General features: G+C 66.1%; 1 protein-coding gene across 1 annotated transcript in view; it reads right to left on the reverse strand.

Annotated features, from left to right (window-relative positions):
* The window catches only part of LOC120388589 (myosin-10-like), a 48,126-nt gene that overhangs the window by 16,209 nt on the left and 10,318 nt on the right, over positions 1-21,599 (reverse strand). Inside the window, 23 exon segments of the mRNA XM_039510508.1 lie at positions 86-257; positions 431-554; positions 1,955-2,092; positions 2,679-2,885; positions 3,494-3,625; positions 3,947-4,055; positions 4,660-4,821; positions 5,643-5,711; positions 6,474-6,595; positions 8,358-8,551; positions 11,588-11,702; positions 12,585-12,758; positions 13,846-14,019; positions 14,103-14,255; positions 14,867-14,985; positions 15,424-15,519; positions 16,015-16,158; positions 17,000-17,098; positions 18,179-18,242; positions 18,456-18,548; positions 18,708-18,728; positions 19,756-19,858; positions 20,696-20,723. Coding sequence (XP_039366442.1) covers positions 86-257; positions 431-554; positions 1,955-2,092; positions 2,679-2,885; positions 3,494-3,625; positions 3,947-4,055; positions 4,660-4,821; positions 5,643-5,711; positions 6,474-6,595; positions 8,358-8,551; positions 11,588-11,702; positions 12,585-12,758; positions 13,846-14,019; positions 14,103-14,255; positions 14,867-14,985; positions 15,424-15,519; positions 16,015-16,158; positions 17,000-17,098; positions 18,179-18,242; positions 18,456-18,548; positions 18,708-18,728; positions 19,756-19,858; positions 20,696-20,723 — 2,812 coding nt within the window.

The raw sequence follows: 21,599 nt of genomic DNA on the forward strand, positions 1-21,599 counted from the left end.
CGGGAGCAGATCTCTGGGGAGACCCGGCCGGGGGATGGGGGAAACTGGGGGGCGGATGAGGAATAGGGGGGTTCGGGGGGGGCACCTGGCCAGGACGGCCTGCAGCTCGGCCTCCTTGCGGGCCAGCTGGGCCCGGAGCTCCTCCAGCTGCTGCTGCAGCTCCAGCAGCTGCTCCTGCAGGTCGCTCGTCTCCCCGTCCAGCCGCCGTCGCTGCTTCTCCAGCTCCTGGCGCCCCTTCTCCTCCTTCTTCAGCCGCTCTGCGGGGGGGCGGGGGGGTCAGCCCCTGGGGACTCCCTGCCCCCCAACGCACCGCTCGGCCCGCCCAGGGGTCAGCACCCCCCATCTCCCCATCCCCCGTGCCGGCCAGGGCTGCTAGGGCCTCCCCCACCCGGACGCCGGGGTCCCCCAGGGCCCCATCCCCCCCCCTCACCTTCCATGTCGGCCAGGACGGCCTCGTATTTGTTGCGCAGCTTGGAAAGGCTCTTCACCTTCTCCTCCTCCTCCGCCATGTGCGAGGTGAACTCCGCCAGGCGCTCCTCCATCAGCTTCCGCTCCTGGGGGGCGCGGGGCGGAGGTGAGGCCGTGCCGGGCACCCACCCGCTCCCACCAACCCTCCCCGCTGGGAAAGGAACGGGGGATGGACTCCAGCTAGGGCGCGGGCGGGTTCGGGGGGGACGCTTCGCGGCTGGATCCGGATTCAGATCCGAACGGGTACGGAAACGCCGATTCTGACTGCGATTCAGATCACGGCACAGAGCCGGCTTCAGCTCTGGGTCACACCCCAGCTGGCGAGGTCCTGATCTGGATCACGGTTCAGCTCAACCATCCCGGATTTGGGTTCAGAACTAGACTTCGAATCGGTTGAGAGTTTGGGCTCTAATTCCAATTCGTATCCAGATTAGGGGTCAGATGGGGATTTGTAAAATCCCCATCCAGGCTTGGATTCAGATGCATTCACATCTTGCACCTACATGAGATCTGGATCCAGATTTGGATCAAAACCAGTGCCAGATCAGGATCAGAAAATTAGATTTAGATTCAAATTCAGATACAGACCCTGTTCTGGATCTTAAATCAGATTTAAGTGTGGACTATAATTCAGATTAGGATCAAAACTGCAACTAAGGGTCAGATTAAGATTAAAATCCAGATTCAAGAGTGCACTGTGATTCAGATCAAGATCCAGGTTTAAAGTGAAATTAAGATCCAGATCTGCATTAAGATCCAGTGTATATTTGGATTCAAATTCAGCTCAAGAGTCAGATTCAGTGTGAAATTAAGAGCCAGATTTAAGGGGCAATTAAAATGTGGACTCAAATTTAGATTAAGATTAATATACAGGTTTGAATTAAAATTCAGATTTGGAATGAGATTAAGATCCAAATTCAGATTAAGATTTAGTGTACGTCTGGATTCAAATTCAGATCCAGAGTCAAATTAATATCCAGATTCAAAGTGAGATTAAAATCCAGATCCAGAATAATATGATCTGGATTCAAATCTAGATTAGGATTCAAATGTAGGTTTAGATTAAAATTCAGATCCAGATTAACAATTGGCGAATATTTGGATTAAAATTCAGATCCAGAGTCAGATCCGGATTCCAAGTCAGCAGGAGATTAAGAGCCAGAGTCCGAACCAGATTCAGACTCCATTCTAGGTGTCACGAAAAACTCAGCTCCCAATTAAGATCCAGAGTCACATTTGGATCACAATTCACATCTCAGTTTGGGCTCAAACCCACATTCCGATCCAGAGTGAGAACAGGATCCAAACTGAGGCTAAAACACACAGACCCAGGAGCATCTCCTCCCACCCCCATGAAGAACCCAACCATGGGGGCTGGCAAGGGGGCACAGAGCCCCACAGGGAGGGGGCGCAAAGGGTGGACTGGGCAGTGGGGACCGGACTCCCCTCCCCAGCATGCGGGGCACACAGCCCGGGGCCCCCTCACCTTGTGCAGCTTGGAGTTCTGGTCCTCCAGCAGGAGCAAATCCTCCTCCATCTTCTTCATCTTGGACTCCGTGGTCACCTTCTCCAGCTGCAGCTTCTGCCGAGCCGCCTCCTCTTCCTCCAGCTGCTCCTCCATGTCCTGGGGGGCAGCGGGATGTCAGCGGGCTGGGGCTGGCCGTCGGTGGGGCTCAGGGGGACGGCCAGTGGCAGAGGACGGGGGGCGCGGGGCTCAGGGGGGTGGGCACCCGTGGAGGGCTGTAGGGTGCGGGGCTGGCTGGCAGTAGGGGCAGCTCCCTCCCAAGACAGCCCGGGGACAGAGGCGCCAGTCGCAGGACAACCTCACAAGACGGGTGGGAGAGGGCCCCCTTCTCGATCCCGGCTCTGGGATGGGAGTGGGGCCTAGTGGTTAGAGCAGGGGTGGGGGCTGGGAACTAGGACTCCTGGTTTCCATTCCAAGCTCTGGGATGGGGGATTTGGGTTCAGTGGTTAGAGCAAGGGGGATTGGGAGCCAGGACTCCGGGTTTCGATCCCTGGCTCCGGGAGGGAAGTGGGGCCTAGTGGTTAGAGCAGGGGGGATTGGGAGCCAGGACTCCTGGGTTCTCTCCTGGCTCTGGGAGAAGACGTGGGATGCCAGCCGAGCCCCATGGGGTGGCCCGGACATGCCAGCTGGGCTGTGCCCCTCGGGCCGCGGCACCATCAGGGGTCCCCACCCCGTCCCCTGGTACCTGAATGTGCTGCTGCATCTTCTTCTTGTCGTTGTGCAGCTGCTGGCAGCGCTCCTCCTCCTCCTCCACCCGCCCCTCCAGCTCGTGCAGGATCTCCTCCAGCTCCTGCTTCTTGGTGGCCAGGCGCGCCCGCAGCTCCTCCGCCTCGGCGAACAGCTCCGTCTCCGCCTGCAGCTGCTCCGCCAGGATCGCCTTCTCCTCCGCCAGCTGCGGGGCACGGCGAGCTAGTGCGCTGGGAGCCAGGACTCCTGGGTTCTCGCCCCGGCTCCCAGAGGGGAGGGGGGGCTAGTGCTTAGAGCACGGGGGCTGGGAACCAGGACTCCTGGGTTCTCGCCCCGGCTCCCAGAGGGGAGGGGGTGCTAGTGCTTAGAGCACGGGGGCTGGGAACCAGGACTCCTGGGTTCTCACCCGGCTCCCGGGGGGGGGCGGGGGCGGGCTGGGAGCCAGGACTCCTGGGTTCTCTCCCCGGCTCTGAGAGGGGAGTGGGGTTAGTGGGCTGGGAAGCAGGACTCCTGGGTTCCATTCTCAACTCCTAGAGGGAAGTGGGGGGTAGTGCTTAGAGCGGGGTGGGGAGGCTTGGAGCCAAGACTCCTGGGTTCTATCCCCAGCTCCTGGGGTGTGGGGGGCTAGTGGACTGGGGGGGTTGGGACCCAGGACTCCTGGGTTCTAACCTCAGGTCCCAGAGGGGAGTGAGGTTGAATGGTTAGAGCAGGGGGGCTGGAGCCAGGACTCCTGGGTTCTCTCCCCGGCTCTGGGCGGGGAGCGGGGGGCAGGAGTCGGGCCCCTTCCTGGTCCCTCGCTCCCCCACACCTCACCTGCTGGTACTTGCTCTCCAGCTCCCTGAGCTCGCTCTCGGTTTTCACGTGTTGATCCTGCACCTTCTGCAGCTCCACGGCCTTGGCCTGCATCACTTCGTCCTGCCGCGTCACCTGCAGCAGCGGCTTCACCTGCGGGGAGGGGTCAATGGGGGGTGAGTCCAGACCCCCCCCACGCAAACACCCTGACCCCCGGCCTTGGATCCCGGCTCCCCACCCCTGCCCCCAGCCTGGCTCCGGACCCCCCACCCCGACGTCCCCAGCCCCGCCCCCCTGGGGCCTGCACCCTCCCACCCCCACATCCCCACCCCCCCTTCCCCAGGGCCTGTGCCCCACCCCCACATCCCCACCCTCCCTCCCCGGGGCCTGCGCCCCCCCAGCTAATACAAACTCAGGGCCCCTCCCACACCCATTATCCCCCGCCCCCAGCGCTCAGCCCCGCCCAGCCCCTACCTTGGTGAAGAGGCGCCACCACTGCCAGTGGCGCAGCTTGAGGTAGGCGGCGCAGTTCCGCTGCATCACCCGAAGGGCGCTCAGCTGCTGCTGCTTCTTCATGAACGCCCTGCGGGGGGGGGGGGGGGCAGCCCGTCAGCCCGGACGCCTGGGTTCTCGCCTCGCTCCGGGAGGGGAGTGGGGGCTAGTGGGGTGAGGGGCTGGGAGCCAGGACGCCTGGGTTCTATCCCCGGCTCCAGAAGGGGAGTGGAGGCTAGTGGTTAGAGCAGGGGGGCTGGGAGCCAGGACTCCTGGGTTCTCTCCCTGGCTCTGGGAGGGGAGTGGGGTCTAGTGGTTAGAGCAGGGAACTGGGAGCCAGGACTCCTGGGTTCTCTCCCTGGCTCTGGGGGGGGAGTGGGGTCTAGTGGGGTGAGGGGCTGGGAGCCAGGACTCCTGGGTTCTTTCCCTGGCTCTGGAAGGGGAGTGGGGTCTAGTGGTTAGAGCAGGGAACTGGGAGCCAGGACTCCTGGGTTCTCTCCCTGCTCCGGGAGGGGACTAGGATCTAGTGGTCAGAGCAGGGGAGCTGGGAGCCAGGACCTTTCCCTTCACAGCCCTGGGAAGTGGGGCCCTGCCCACCCACCAGCCCCCCGACCCCTGTTCGCTCCCAGCGGTGGGTATTGCCCTGGCCCCGCGCTCCCCCCCAGAGCTGCACACATGCCCCCCCCGGCACTCACTTGCGGGCCAGGTACCCGCGCGCGGCGGCCTGGAAGGAGACGATGATGTCGGTGATCTTGAGGTCCCGCTCCTCCTCCAGGTGGGCCAGCACCCCCGCCCGTAATAAAATCTTGCTGTGGCCGTTGCGTTACAAGTGGGCGTCAAGCTCCAGGGCCTTGATCGGGGGCAGGGGGAGCGAGGGGGGGTGAGCGGGGGAGGGGGAGCCGGGGTCCTCCCCAGGCAGCAGCCGCCCCAGCAGGGCAAAGTCCTCAGGGTGGGATGGAGGTTTCGGGGGACGAAGGGGATGGAGCAATGGACGGGTGGAGGGGGACAGGGAGGCAGGGATGGGGGTGGCTGAGGGGTGGGTGTGATGGGGCTGGGGTGTGATGGGGTCTGAGGGGATGCCTGGTTGGTGGATTGGGGGTGGCTGGAAGGGGGGGGGAGGATGGCTGGGGAGGGGGGCTGGGGAGGTGGAGGGGGGAGTGGGAGGAGGGATGGGTGGTGGGAAGGCTGGAAGGGGGGGGAGGGGTGGCTGGTGGAGGGGGAGGTGGATGGGGATGGCGATGAGGGGATGGGTAGGGGATGCCTGGTTGGTGGATTGGGGTGGCTGGAAGGTGGGGATGGGTGGGGATGGCTGGAAGGTGGGGAGGGGTGGCTCGGGGATGGGGAGGTGGATGGGGATGGCGATGAGGAGGGGGAGGGGATGCCTGGTTGGTGGTTTGGGGGTGGCTGGAAAGTGGGGGGAGGGGGAGGGGGATGGGGGGATGGCTGGGGAGTGGGGGGCGGTGGCAATGAGGGGGGTGGGGCGAGGGACCCCCCCCGGAGCAGGTGCTGGGGGCAGGAGACTCGAGGTTGGGGGTCCCAGCCCCACTGCCTCCCACTGCTGACCCCACCCTGAGTCTGGGTTGCTCCCAGTGTGGGGGCCAATCCCCAGGGTGGGTGGGGTCTGGCTCTCAGAGCCCCTCCCCCTGGACAGGCCCCGCCCCCTGCCCCAGCCCATACCATGCGCTCGCAGGCCTGTTTCCCGTCCATGAAGCCCTTGGGGATGGCGTTGGAGGTCAGGATCTCGTACCTGCAGGGGGGAGGGGAGAACAGGGGTCAGAGGTCACACAGCCCCTTCCCCCCCATGCCCGTCCAGACCAGCCACTGGCGGGATACCGGGGTAGATGGGCCCAGGGGCCAGGGGAGTCGGGATACCGGGGTAGATGGGCCTGGGGTGGATGGGGGAGGCGGGATACCAGGGTAGGTGGGCCCGGGGGAGGCGGGATACCAGGGTTAGATGGGCCTGGGGGAGTCGGGATACCGGGGTAGATGGGCCCGGGAGAGGTGGGATACCAGGGTAGATGGGCTCGGGGTGGATGGGGGAGGCGGGATACCAGGGTAGATGGGCCCGGGGTGGATGGGAGAGGCGGGATACCTGGGTAGATGGGCCCGGGGGGGATGGGGGCGGCGGGATACCTGGGCAGATGGGCCCGGGGTGGATGGGGGAGGCGGGATACCAGGGTAGATGGGCCCGGGAGAGGTGGGATACCAGGGTAGATGGGCTCGGGGTGGATGGGGGAGGCGGAATACCAGGGCAGATGGGCCCGGGGTGGATGGGGGAGGCGGGATACCAGGGTAGATGGGCCCGGGATGGATGCGGGAGGCGGGATAACAGGGTAGATGGGCCCGAGGTGGATGGGGGAGGCGGGATACCAGGGTAGATGGGCCCAGGAGAGGTGGGATACCAGGGTAGATGGGCCCGGGGTGGATGGGGGAGGCGGGATACCAGGGTAGATGGGCCCGGGGTGGATGAGGGAGGCGGGATACCAGGGTAGATGGGCCCGGGGGGTACCTCTGGCGGAACTCCTGGAAGATGATGCGGTTGGGGAAGCCCTGGCGGCAGATGCGGATGCCCTCCAGCACCCCGTTGCAGCGCAGCTGGTCCAGCACCAGGTGGGGCTCCAGCTTCCCGGCCTGCAGGAGGGAACGTCAGAGCTCAGGGAAGCGGAGGGGCGGGGGGGCACTCGTGCGGCGCACCAGGGCTGGCACGCCACAGCTCCTGGCCCCTCGCACCCACACTGCCCCTCGCCGCCCAGGGGCACCGCGCCAACGCAGGCTGCAGCCGTGCACACGAAGCAGGGCAGCTGCCCACCCCAGGCTGGCACCACGAGCCCTCGGCAATGCTCACGCTCGCTGCTCTTTGTCCCTTCACACTTCCACACACACCCACGGCACACTGGTGCCAGCCCTGCAGAAGCCCCTTCGCCAGCTCACCCTCGCACACCCTCCCTTGTGCACAACGGCTGACACTGGCTCTCACGGGGACACATGCTCCTTCACTCGTGTGTGTGTGTGTGTGTGTGCAGGTGAGGATACATGGGGAGTGGTGCACACCCAGCAAGGGCACGAACACCTTCGTATGTGTGCACACGCACTCGCTCTCACCGCAACACACACTTCCTCGGAGGCTGATGGTGCTTGCACAGTTTTGCACTCACACTTTATATCTCACAGCTGTTCACACTTCTCCCCATATTGAAAGCACTTGCACAATTTTTGCACGCTCAATTGCTTTTGCACAGCTGTTCACAATTCCATGTATGAGCAATGGTGCTTGCACTGTTTTGCACACTCATTCTCACCTGGCTGTTCACACTTCTGCATACGCTGATGGTGTTCACAAAGCTTTGCACACTCACACTTGCTCTTGCATGGCAAGTCACACTGCCCAGCAAGGACAATGTCACAGAGGTTCACATTTCCCTGCACACACAATGGCACTTGCACAATTGTGCATGCACTCTTGCTCTTGCACAACCATTCACCCTCCCCTGCAGGGACACTAGAGCTCACCCAGTTTTGCACACTTGCTCTCACATGATGGTTCACAATTCTCCACATGCTGACAGTGCTTGCATGGTTTTGCACACTCACACTCAGTCTTGCACACTAGTTTGCACTGCCGCACATGAACAATGCAACAACACACACATTAGCGCTCTCACCACAGTTCACATTTCCTCACAGGCACAATGGCGACTGCATGACTTTGTGCTCACACTCACTCTCACACAGCCAGTCACACTCCGTGCATGAAATTGGCACTCGCGTTTTTCACACTCACACCCGCACGGCCATTCACATGCCCCTGCATGAACAATGACACACTGTTTTGCACGCACACACTTGCTCTTCCATGGCAGGTCACACTGCCCTCTATGAACGATGCCACATGTGCACATTCACATTCGCTCTTGTGGGGGGGGGAAATGTGAACTCCTGTGCACTATGACACTTGCACAAGTTTGTGCTCACACGGCCATTCAGTCTCACCTGCCGGGACAATGGTGCTCACCCAGCTTTGCACACACACAGACCGCACTCTCACACTCAGTTCACACGTCCCCACACACTGCTCTTGCACGGTTTTGCACACTCAGTGTCACACAGCTGGTCACGTTTCCCCACGTGCACAATGCCCCTTGCACAATTGTGCGCGTTCCCACTCACTCCTGCACAGCCATTCCCACGCCCCTGCACGAACAATGCCGCTCACGAGCTTTGCACACTCCCCCTTGCTCTTGCACGGCAGGTCCCCTGCCCCCGCTTGCCCGATTCGGCCCCCTTGCTCCCACTGCTGTTCTCGCTTCCCCACAAGTGCCACGCCCCACCCTGGCGGGGCAACTGGCCCTTCCCCTTGTGCCCCCTCGCACGCCCGGCTGGCACCAGGGCTCACCCGCTTCTCGTGGTTGGGGATGATGCAGCGCACGAAGTTGGGGTTGGTGTTGCGCAGAGTGGCCATGAGCTTGGCCAGCGACTCCTTGTAGAGCTGCCCCACGGTGCGGAACATCCCCTTCCTGGTCTTGTAGGAGGCCCCGAAAGCCACGTCCCCCATGCCGCTCACCTGGTCCAGGCCCACGATCCGGTCCACTGCGGGCGAGGGGGCGGGGTCAGCCGGGAACACACTCCCCAAGCAGCGCCCCACAGCGCCCCCCGCTGGGAGAGTGGGGAGACCCCCAACAGCCAGACCCCACAGCGCCCCCCGCTGGGAGAGTGGGGAGACCCCCCCAACAGCCAGTGCCCCACAGCGCCCCCCGCTGGGAGAGTGGGGAGACCCCCAAGAGCCAGCGCCCCACAGCGCCCCCCACTGGGAGAGTGGGGAGACCCCCCCAAGCAGCGCCCCACAGCGCCCCCCGCTGGGAGAGTGGGGAGACCCCCCCCAAGCCAGCGCCCCACAGCGCCCCCCACTGGGAGAGTGGGGAGACCCCCAACAGCCAGCGCCCCACAGTGCCCCCCGCTGGGAGAGTGGGGAGACCCACAGCGCCCCCCGCTGGGAGAGTGGGGAGACCCCCCCCAAGCAGCGCCCCACAGCGCCCCCCGCTGGGAGAGTGGGGAGACCCCCAACAGCCAGCGCCCCACAGCGCCCCCCGCTGGGAGAGTGGGGAGACCCCCAAGAGCCAGACCCCACAGCGCACCCCGCTGGGAGAGTGGGAGACCCCAAGCAGCGCCCACAGCGCCCCGCTGGGAGAGTGGGGAGACCCCCAAGAGCCAGACCCCACAGCGCCCCCCGCTGGGAGAGTGGGGAACCCCCTGAGCCAGTGCCCCACAGCGCCCCCGCTGGGAGAGTGGGGAGACCCCCAACAGCCAGACCCCACAGCGCCCCCCGCTGGGAGAGTGGGGAGACCCCCAAGAGCCAGACCCCACAGTGCCCCCCTTTGGGAGAGTGGGGAGACCCCCAACAGCCAGACCCCACAGCGCCCCCCGCTGGGAGAGTGGGGAGACCCCCAACAGCCAGCGCCCCACAGCGCCCCCCACTGGGCGAGTGGGAGACCCCAACAGCCAGCGCCCACAGCGCCCGCTGGGAGAGTGGGAGACCCCAAGAGCCAGACCCACAGCGCCCCCCGCTGGGAGAGTGGGGAGACCCCCAAGAGCCAGACCCCACAGCACCCCCCGCTGGGAGAGTGGGGAGACCCCCCCAACAGCCAGACCCCACAGTGGCCCCCGCTGGGAGAGTGGGGAGACCCCCAACAGCCAGACCCCACAGTGCCCCCCGCTGGGAGAGGTGGGGCTGGGGTAAGGGGGAAGCCCCCCCCCAGCCAGTGCCCCACAGCGCCCCCTGCTGGGAGAGGTGAAGCTGGGATAGTGGGGAGACCCCACCCCCAGCCAGGGCCCCACAGCGCCCCCCGCTGGGAGAGTGGGGAGACCCCCCCCAAGCCAGCGCCCCACAGCGCCCCCCGCTGGGAGAGTGGGGAGACCCCCCCCAAGCCAGCGCCCCACAGCGCCCCCCGCTGGGAGAGGTGGGGCTGGGGTAGCGGGGAGACCCCCCCAACAGCCAGTGCCCCACAGCGCCCCCCGCTGGGAGAGGTGGGGCTGGGGTAGCGGGGAGTCCCCCCTCCCCAGCCAGCGCCCGACAGCTCCCCCCGCTGTAGCGGGCCCTGAATGGATGGAGGATGCAGACAGATGAGCCAAGGGGTGACAGAGGAACGGTCCTTCTCCTGCCCCCCCCCCCCCCGCTGACCTGACAAAGGGCCGGCGGGGGGGCCGCTGCCTGGTGGGAGAGGGGGTCTGGCTAGACGGGCCCCTGATCCCCCTCCCTGGGGCTCAGCCATGGCGGCGAGGCGGGGATCTTAGCGGGGGGAGGGCAGCCCAGGCTGGGGGTGTGATGTGAGCGGGGTGGGCGATGTGAGGGGGGGTGAGGGGGGGAGAACGTGGACGTACTTTCACCTTGGCCTGGGGACACCCCGGCGTAGCTGTCAAAGAAATAAACCTTCTGGATGTTCCCGATCTCTGGAGAGGCCGACGCGGGGCGGGGGAAGGAAGGTGGGGGGGGGGGTAAGAAAGACAGACAGAGAGATCAAGGACAGACGGAGGGACAGAGAGATCAAGGACAGAGGGGGCCAGGCCCGCAGGGCAGAGAACACAGCAGAACAGCGAGAGGCAGTTAGTTACAGCACCGAAGGGGTTAATGGGGAAATCATCGTGTGGGGAGCCATCCCAGCAGCCCCCGGGGCCCTGAGGCCAGATTGCCGGGGCTGGAGGAGAGGTCACGAATTAGTGGATGTTACTGGGGGTCACAGAGGTCACGGGAGGAGGGGTCAGGTGCCAGGGGTGCTAGTGACCCCCCCCAGTTATTTGCAGTGGGCTTTGCTTTGAGTCACCTGATTCCTGGGGAGTGAGTGTGGGGACAGGTGGGGGCCAGTGGCTGGCGGCTGGCGGGGTGGGGCACAAGGGCCAGTGGCTGGGGCTGTCTGTGGGGGCCGGGGTGCACAGAGGTGCTGTGCGGGGAGGGTCTGTGGGGCCGGGGATGCACAGAGGTGCTGTGCCTGGGGAGGGGTCTGGGGCAGGGATGCACAGAGGTGCTGTGCCGGGGAGGTTGTGGGGCTGGGGTGCACAGAGGTGCTGTGCCTGGGGAGGGTCTGTGGGGCGGGGTGCACAGAGGTGCTGTGCCTGGGGGCTGGGGGCCGGGGGTGCACAGAGGTGCTGTGCCTGGGGGTTCTGTGGGGATGGGGTGTGCACAGAGGTGCTGTGCCTGGGAGTCTGGGGGTGCACAGAGGTGCTGTGCCTGGGGAGGGTCTGTGGGGGCCGGGGTGCACAGAGGTGCTGTGCCGGGCGGGGGTCGGTGGGGACTGGGGGTGCACAGAGGTGCTGTGCCTGGGGGTCTGTGGGGGCCGGGGTGCACAGAGGTGCTGTGCCTGGGGTCTGTGGGGGACTTGGGGGGTACACAGAGGTGCTGTGCCAGGGGGGGTCTGTGGGGGGCCGGGGGTGCACAGAGGTGCTGTGCCGGGGGGGTCTGTGGGGGGCATTGCCTGGGGCTGCCCGTGGGGGGCCGGGGGGTGCAGGGAGCTGTGGTGGCTGAGGCAGGCGAGGAAGGGCGCGGACCGTGGCTCCGGGGGGGGAGGGAGGGTTTTCCCCTCCAACCCCATCTCCAGCCCCCTCCCCGGCCCGCCACCGCCCCCCCCACCCTACCGTCCTTCCAGAGCTCGGCGGTGAAGCGCTCTGTGCTCTGGTGCAGCAGGGTGGCCACGTTGTCGTTCAGCGGGTCCATGTTCTTCATCAGCCACTCGTCCGCCTTGTAATCCACCTGCCGGGGGGGGGCATGGGTCAGGGGGGGCACCCCAGCCCCCACAGCTGGGGCTGTGGGACTCCCTGACACTTGACAACCTGGAGGGTTTAAAACCACAGCGGGGGAGGGGAACAGGACTGGGGGAGTAAACTGAGCAGGAGGACACACAGCGAATGGGAGCCAGGACGCCTGGGTTCTCTCCCCAGCCCTGGGAGGGGAGGGGCGTCTGGTGGGTAGAGTAGGGGAAGGGGAGCTGGGAGCCAGGACGCCTGGGTTCTCTCCCCGGCCCTGGAGGGGAGGGGGCAGCATGACACTGAGCTAGCCTGGGGCCATCTGAGTGAATTGGGTTATTATGGGAAAACTAGGTCTGCCACTGAACTTAAGGGACTGTCCACTAGAGGGCAACACACACACACACACACACACACACACACACGGAGCAGGGCCCGACCCTCCCCCGCCCCCCCAGCAGGGACACACACACACACACACACACACACACACACACACACACACACAGAGCAGGGCCCGCCCCACCATTCCCCCCAGCAGAGAGAGAGAGACACACAAACACACACACACATATACACACACACACACAGGCCCGGGCCCCCGAGCAGGGACACACACACACACACACACACACACAGGCCCGGGCCCCCAAGCAGGGACACACACACACACACACACACACACACACACACACACACACACAGGCCCGGGCCCCCGAGCAGGGACACACACACACACACACACAGGCCCGGGCCCCCGAGCAGGGACACACACACACACAGACACACACACACACAGGCCCGGGTCCCCGAGCAGAGACACACACACACACACACACACAGAGGCCCGGGCCCCCGAGCAGGGACACACACACACACACACACACACCTTGCCGGCGTAGTGCAGGATGCAGAAGTCGGCCTTGTCGCGCAGCTGCCGGGGTTTCTGGAACTTGGGGTGCCCCCCCTGCTCCTGGATCACCTTCTCCACAAAGCTCTTGTCGGTGGCTTTGGGGAACCAGCACTCCTCGTCCAGCAGGGCCAGCACCCCCGGGGGGTTCACCTGAGGGGGGGGGGGACCGTCACCCCACTGCCCCCTGCCCTGCCCCCTGCCCAGCCGCTCCGCCCCCTGCCCTGCCCCCCACCACACACAGCACTTCGCCCCAGCCCTGCCGCTCCGCCCCCTGCCCCGTGGCACAGAGCCCCCTGCCCAATGGCACAGAGCCCCCCCCAGCCCCCCCACCACACACAGCACTTCGCCCCAGCCCTGCCGCTCCGCCCCCTGCCCCGTGGCACAGAGCCCCCTGCCCAATGGCACAGAGCCCCCCCCAGCCCCCCCACCACACACAGCACTTCGCCCCCAGCCCTGCCGCTCCGCCCCTGCCCCGTGGCACAGAGCCCCTGCCCAATGGCACAGAGCCCCCAGCCCCCCACCACACAGCACTTCGCCCCAGCCCTGCCGCTCCGCCCCTGCCCCGTGGCACAGAGCCCCTGCCCAATGGCACAGAGCCCCCAGCCCCCCACACACAGCACTTCACCCCCTGCCCGGACACCCCGCCCCGAGACACAGTGAACCCAACTGAGCTCCCCTGCAGCGGGAGCCCCTGTCCCGCCCCACACCCTGCCCAGCCCCTGCCCAGCCACTCCGTCCCCTGCCCCATGGCACAGAGCCCCCGCCCAGCCCCACACCCTGCCCAGCCCCTGCCCCAAGGCACAGAGCCCCCAAGCCCCCAACACACACAGCACTTCACCCCTGCCCGGACACCCCGCCGAGACACCGTGACCCCTACTGAGCGCCCCCCTGCAGCGGGAGCCCCCTGCCCAGCCCTCCCCGCAGCCAGGCCTCCCTGCCCGGCCCAGCCTGCTGCCTGCCCCACCCCCTGCAGCATGGTGCCCCCTGCCAGGCCGCCCCACCCTGCCCCGTGGCAGAGCCCCCCGCCCAGCCCCCCAGCAGCACGGCGCCCCCTGCCCCACCGCCCCCTGTGGCACAGAGCCCCCCGCCCAGCCCCCCAGCAGCACGGTGCCCCCTGCCCCACCGCCCCCCGTGGCACAGAGCCCCCGCCCAGCCCCAGCAGCACGGCCCCTGCCCCCCCCCCCCGTGGCACAGAGCCCCCCGCCCAGCCCCCCAGCAGCACGGCGCCCCCGCTGACCGGGCGCTCGATGAGGTCGATGCAGGGCTGCAGGTCGAGGCCGAAGTCGATGAAGTCCCAGGCGATGCCCTCGCGCTGATACTCCTCCTGCTCCAGCACGAACAGGGTGTGGTTGAAGAGCTGCTGCAGCTTCTCGTTGGTGTAGTTGATGCAGAGCTGCTCGAAGGAGTTCAGCTGCGGGGGGGCGGCAGGTCAGGGGGCGCTGGGGGAGGTTCGGGGGTGCAGGGGGGTCCTGGGGGGGCTCGGCGCCGGCTCACCTGGAAGATCTCGAAGCCGGCGATGTCGAGGATGCCGATGAAGGAGGCTCCCTGGCGCTTGGTGCGGTCCAGGGCCCGGTTGATGCGATGGACGAGCCAGCGGAACAGGCGCTCGTAGGTCGCCTTGGCCAGCGCCTCGATGGCGAAATCCGCCTGGGGGGGGGGCAGAGTCACCCCCTGCCTGGCCCGGCGGCACCCCCCCCTGCCCCTCCCCACCCTGCCTTGCCCCTCCCCACACCCACTGCACCCTGCCCCCCCCTCCCCCCACGTCTCGCCCCTGCCGCGCCCCCTGTCCCACCCCCGCCGTACCCCATCCTACCCCTCCCCCACCATGCCCTGCTCCTGCTACACCCCCTGCCCCTCCCCCACCACACTGCGCCCAGCCCCCACCACGTCGCCTTCCCCTCCCCCGCCACGCCCCCTGCCCCTCCCCACCCTGCCTTGCCCTGCCCCTCCCCCCCACACCCACTGCGCCCTGCCCCCTCCCCGCGCCTCGCCCCTGCCGCGCCCCGTCCCACCCCGCCGTACCCCATCCTACCCCTCCCCACCATGCCCTGCTCCTGCTACACCCCTGCCCCTCCCCACCACACTGCGCCCAGCCCCACCACGTCGCCTTCCTCGCCCGCCATGCCCCTGCCCCTCCACACATCCCCTACCCTACCCCTGCCCCAGCCCTGCCCCACCCCACCACACACCCCAGCATTCCAGCTCCACGTTCCCTGGCATCTGTCCCCATCCCCACAGGACTCAGCCCCCAGCCCCACCTGCTCCTTGGTCTGGGCCTTCTGCACGTAGTCGCGCCCGACCTTGATGCGCGGCATGAGGATGGCGCGGGAGAACTCGGTCACGTTCAGCCCCAGCAGGTGGCAGAGCTTCTGGGCGGCTGGGGGGCAGGGAGAGCTCAGCCCGGGGGGCGGGAGGGGGGCAGGCTCCCTCTCCCCTCAGCCCCCACCCACAGCCCCCACCAAGTCTGCCTCCTCCCACCCCCCACCCACAGTCCCCCTCTTCCCTCCTCCCACCCCACAGCCTCCTCTCCCCCACAGCCCCCTCTTCCCCAGCCCCCATCCACAGCCCCCTCCCAGCCCCCAAGTCCGCCTCCTCCCACCCCCACCCACAGTTCCCCTCTTCCCTCTTCCCTCCTCCCACCCACACATAGCCCCTCCCATGCCCCCACACAGGCCCCCTATGGGTCACCCCCTCCCACACAGAAGCCCCCAGATGGTGCCCCCTACAGGGGAAAGCCCCATGTCCCATTCCCTGCCATGGGGCTGGATCGGGGCCAGCGCCCCCAGGAGGGGAAGGGCCCCGGGCTGCCCCGTACCGGTGTTGTCCGGCATGGAGGCCTGGTCCGTGTTTCGCTCCTTGCGGAAGATGATGTTCCCGAACTGCAGCACGGCCGACACCATCCGCAGCATGCCTGGGGGGCGGGGAGCCGGTGAGGGGGGCAGGGAGCTGGCACCCCCGGCCTGTGGGGCCCTCCCCATGGCCCCCCAGTCCCCATCCCATTCCTCCCCCTGCCATCCCAGATCCAATCCTACCTGATCCCCCAGATCCTGCCCCCAAATCTATCCTCCGCAGGTCCCCCAGATCCTGCCCCCCAACCTCAGGGTCGCCCCCATCCCCCCTCCACTAGATCGACCCTCTGCAGGTCCCCGCAGATCCTGCCCCCAACCCCAGGGTCCCTCCATCCCCCCTCCACTAGATCAACCCCACACAGGCTGCCAGTTCCTGGCCCACCACCCCTCCCATACCCTGCCCCAGACACGTATCGACCCTCCTCTCCTAAGTCCCAATCTACATCGGCTTCCCCACCCCTCAGGTTTCCACCCCCATAATCCCTTCCTGGTACCAGATGAGCCCCCGCCCTGGGTGGGGATCTGCCCCCGAACGGGGGGGGGGGGGGGCGACTCACTGTGGATCTCCTCGGGGGAGAAGCCCATGATGCGCATGGACTCCATGGTCTCCTGGAAGATCTCCTTGTCCTGCTGGCCCGGGATGGGCAGGAACCCGTTGGACAGGAACCGGTACTGGTTGAACGGCTCCAGCAGCAGCTCAGCTGGGAGTGGGGGGGAGACAGGGACGGGGTCAGCACCACGTCCAACCAGCCTCCCCCCAGGACCAGCAGGGATGGAGTCAGCAGCACGTCCAACCTGCCTCCCCCCGGCCAGGACCAGCAGGGACGGGGTCAGCACCACGTCCGACCGCCTCCCCCTGGCCAGGACCAGCAGGGACGGGGTCAGCACCACGTCCGACCGGCCTCCCCCTGGCCAGGACCAGCAGGGACGGGGTCAGCACCACGTCCGACCGGCCTCCCCCCGGCCAGGACCAGCAGGGACGGGGTCAGCACCACGTCCGACCAGCCGCCTCCCCCCGGCCAGGACTGGCAGGGACGGGGTCAGCACCACGTCCGACCGGCCTCCCCTTGGCCAGGACCAGCAGGGACGGGGTCAGCACCACGTCCGACCGGCCTCCTCCTGGCCAGGACCAGCAGGGACGGGGTCAGCACCACGTCCGACCGGCCTCCCCCTGGCCAGGACCAGCAGGGACGGGGTCAGCACCACGTCCGACCGGCCTCCCCCTGGCCAGGACCAGCAGGGACGGGGTCAGCACCACGTCCGACCGGCCTCCCCCTGGCCAGGACCAGCAGGGACGGGGTCAGCACCACGTCCGACCGGCCTCCCCTTGGCCAGGACCAGCAGGGATGGGGTCAGCACCACGTCTGACTGGCCTGCCCCAAGGAGCCCCACACAGGACTGCTGTATTGTCTCAGGCCCCAGAAAGTGTGTCAGGGAGATAGTGGGGTCCAGAGTGGTGGTGGTGGGGGGGGCTGGGAGCCAGGACTCCTGGGTTCTCCCCAGGTCTGGGCCAGCCATGGGGCTCGCGGGGAGGCTCCGTACCCTTTGTGTTCTCGCCTGCCCCCACCAGCAGCTGGTAGAAGATGTGGAAGGTTCGCTCGTCCTTGGCCTGGCGGATGGCGCGAGATTTCTCCAGCAGGTCTGAGCCGGGGCTAAGGAAAGGGACACGGCTCTGGGACCCACCCCCCTCCCACAGAGCCCCCCCATACCTCAGGGAGGGGGAATCACCCCCACACGCAGCCCCAGAGCCCCCCATACCTCAGGGAGGGGGAATCACCCCCACACGCAGCCCCAGACCCCCCTATACCTCAGGGAGGGGGAATCACCCCCCAACACAGCCCCAGAGCCCCCCCATACCTCAGGGAGGGGGAATCACCCCCACACGCAGCCCCAGAGCCCCCCATACCTCAGGGAGGGGGAATCACCCCCATACGCAGCCCCAGAGCCCCCCCATACCTCAGGGAGGGAGAATCACCCCCACATGCAGCCCCAGAGCCCCCCCCATACCTCAGGGAGGGGGAATCACCCCCACACGCAGACCCAGACCCCTCCATACCTCAGGAGGAGAATCACCCCACATGCAGCCCCAGAGCCCCCATACCTCAGGGAGGGGGAATCACCCCCATAGGCAGCCCCAGAACCCCATACCTCAGGGAGGGGAATCACCCCCACACGCAGCCCCAGAGCCCCCCCATACATCAGGGAGGGGGAATCACCCCACGCAGCCCCAGAGCCCCATACCTCAGGGAGGGGAATCACCCCACATGCAGCCCCAGAGCCCCCCCATACCTCAGGGAGGGGGAATCACCCCCACATGCAGCCCCAGAGCCCCCCCCATACCTCAGGGAGGGAGAATCACCCCCACATGCAGCCCCAGAGCCCCCCCCATACCTCAGGGAGGGGGAATCACCCCCACACGCAGCCCCAGAGCCCCGCCATACCTCAGGGAGGGGGAATCACCCCCACACGCAGCCCCAGAGCCCCCATACCTCAGGGAGGAGAATCACCCCACATGCAGCCCCAGAGCCCCCATACCTCAGGAGGGAATCCCCACACGCAGCCCCAGAGCCCCGCCATACCTCAGGGAGGGGGACTCACCCCCCCACGCAGCCCCAGAGCCCCCATACCTCAGGGAGGAATCACACCCCTCAGCTCCCCCACTTTGCTAGGGGCCATGTGCCCTGCCCACCCCTCCCATCCTGCCCCCAGCCCAGAGGATACAGGTCTCTATATTGGCTCCAACAATGTAGCCGGCCACATCAAAATTGATCCGGATGAATTTACCCTGGTGGGGGAGAGAGGGTGCAATGGAATTGATGTGGGGGGGTGGAAGGACTCCTCTGCCCCCCCCCAGGACCTCCAAACCCCCACCTGCCTCGTCCCCCAGGACCCTCATGCCCCTGCCTGCCCCTCCCCCCGGGGCCCACACGCCCCTGCCTGCCCCTTCCCCTCATTCCTCCCCCCCAGCCCTGCCGCCCCCCAACCCCCCCACACTCACGAATCGGGAGGAATTGTCGTTTTTCACGGTCTTGGCGTTGCCGAAGGCCTCCAGGATGGGGTTGGCCTGAAGCAGCTGCCGCTCCAGCTCGCCCTGCAGGGAGAGGGCTGGGGTCACACCGGGGGGGGGGGGCGCTGGGGGGCAGGGAGCTACCGGCCGCCCCGGCCCCCACCTCTCCCAGCAGGGGGCGCTCCCCCCACTCCCAGGGATTTGGGGGTTACCACAGGAACCGCAGGGCTGGGCACTACTCACATAAGAGACGGGGCCGGAGCTCTGTGGAGGGGTCACACGCACACGAGATGGGGGGGGGAGAGGGGGGCAAAAGACAAACAGAACCGGAGGGTTAGTCGGAGCGGCGACGAGGGGGGCGACCGAACAGGACAAAACGAGGCGACAGCGACACAAACCAGGAATCAACTCCCCCGCCCCGCTCTAACCACCGGCCCCCACCCCCCTCCCCGAGCGGGGGGAGAGAACCCAGGAGTCCTGGCTCCTGGCACTGGGGCAGATGCAACAAAAAAGCCTTTGCCAAAGACAGCCCAAAAAAATATAACAAAGCCGGGCGAAGCAGCAATGAACCGCGCGCCAAGGGGGGGGGCTATGGGTAGCCAATCAAAGGGCAGGAATGGCTGCGGGCGGGTGGCACACGACGCGTCCACTTGCCGGGTGCCTGGCCAGGTTCGGCGACTCCAGCTGGGGGCAGCAAGATGGGGGAGAGGGGAGGTTACTGCTGGAGGACGCGGGTATCCCACCGCACCCACCAACTGCCCCCTCCGGCCACGCTGCCAACAGTCAGAACACGGCCGCCTCCAGGCCGCTAGGGCTGGTTATATGGGGACCCCTCACCCGGCGCTGGGATGCAGCCCCTCTGGAGTGGGTCACGGGGCCTGGCTATATGGGGACGCCTCACCCAGCACTGGGATGCGGTCTCTCTGGGGTGGAACCCAGACGTCCTGACACCCACCCCCCACCCTCTCAGCGCTGGATAGCCCTAACCCTCTCACTACAGCCCCAGATCCACCTTCCCAATTGCTCCAGGGACCCTGGGGTAACACACAGGGCACGGACACAGCTTGGGGGGGCACATCAGGGTGGGGGGGAGCTGGCAGGGCCTAGACACAGGTGTTGGGGGGGAGTGGTGGGTTTATATGGGCAGCTGGGGGGGAGGAAGGGACCCCGAACTGGCCAGGTGAGCTGGCACAGGTGCTGAGGCCCAGTAGTACCCGCCCGCCCCCACAGGGAGCACCCACCCCTGCACCCATGGGTGCCCAGTGCCAGGCCGGCGCAGCGGGACTCTCACCGGGATGCTCTGCTCCTTGCGGGCCTTGTGGGAGGAGGCCACGTGGGCCAGGTACTGGATCACCTTCTTGGTGTTCTCCGTCTTCCCGGCGCCCGACTCGCCCCTGCAACAGCACCAGGGCTGTGGTGACGGGTACATGGGGCAGCACCACACCCAGAGTCCAGCAGGAGGCAGCGCTGGCCGCACACACGCACACACACATACACACCAGCAGGGGGCAGCGCTGGGTGCATACACACACACACACACACACATGTATTGGCAGGTAGCAATCGCTGGGGATCACACACGCACACACACACACACACAGCCCAGCAGGAGGCAGCACTGGGTGCACACACACACACACACACACACACACACACACACACACACACACACACACACACACACACACACACACACGTGCTATATTGCGCATCTCATCTAGACGCGATATAGCGAGCGATTGGCGATCCCAACCCCATCGACTCGAACTCCACGGGCGCGCGATAGCGGAGTCGACGGGGGAGCCGCAGCTGTCGATCCCGCGCCGTGAGGACCCGAGGGAAATCGATCTAAGATACTTCGACTTCAGCTACGCTATTCACGCAGCTGAAGTTGCGTATCTTAGATCGATACCCCCCCCAGTGTAGACCAGCCCCCCCCCACACACACACACACACTCACCAGCAGGGGGCAGCGCTGGGTGCGTGTGCGCAAACACACACACACACATATACACACACATCCCAGCAGGGAGCAGTGCTGGGCACGCGCGCGCACACTCACACACGCACACACACATGCCACCAGGGAGCAGTGCTGGGCACATAAACACCCCCCCAGCAGGGGGCAGCATCGCTTTCTCTCTTGCACACACCCCCTCATCCCCCCAGCAGGGAGCAGTGCTGTGCACACACACACACACACACACACACTCAGAGTCTGTGACACTTACGTGCACAGGATGGATTGATCCTCTCGGTCTGTTGGAAGAAACAGGAGGTGAGTGTGGTGCTGCGCACACCACCCAGCAGTGTCAACCCCCCACACCCGCAGCCCCCTCCTGAATATGGGGGGGTGCGTCACCCGGCTGGATGTAGCAGCCCCCACCCTTGCTGCCCCAGAGCCCCCATTTCCCCAGCCCACACAACCCCCAGCAAGGACATACACACACACACACACTGAGCAGGGCCCAGCCCCCAGCAGGACACACACACACAGGGGGCAGGGCTGGACACACACACACACACACACACACACGGGGCAGGGCTGGACACACACACACACACTGTGACAAACTAGGAATGTTCTTAATGTTTTCTCTGAATACTGTGTTGGTGCCTCAGTTTCCCCTATTCAGTTCTTAAGTATCTAGCAGAGCAAAGGGCCAGTGACCGAAATGCCCGACACTCTGTCTCCTAGCAACTGATGGCCTGGGCCCCTCCCCTGCAAGGTGCCAGCTGAAGGTGTTGGAGACAAAGAGGTCAGGTGACCTTCTGGCCCCGAAAAGGAGCTGAGCAGAGGAGGGGCTGGAGGGGGGTGTCAGTCTGGAGCTGGCTGGGGACGAGGAGTCAAGTGCAGACGTGGGGGTCTGGCTCCCTGCCCCCCAAAATGGACCCGGCCGAGGGGTCCGGCTCGCGGTACCTACAAGCTCTGTTTTAAACCGTGTTCCTGTCATTGAATAAAGCTCTGTGTTACTGGCTGGCTGAGAGTCACGTCTGACTGAGAAGTGGGGGTGCAGGACCCGGTGGCTGCCCCAGGACCCCACTGGGGAGGACTCACTGGGGGAAGCACACGGAGGGGCAGAGGATGCTGAATGCTCCAAGGAGAGACCCAGGAGGTGAAGCCGTGTGAGCTTC

This window comes from Mauremys reevesii, linkage group 22 (genome assembly GCF_016161935.1).
Source record: "Mauremys reevesii isolate NIE-2019 linkage group 22, ASM1616193v1, whole genome shotgun sequence".
Classification (NCBI taxonomy): Eukaryota; Metazoa; Chordata; order Testudines; family Geoemydidae; genus Mauremys; species Mauremys reevesii.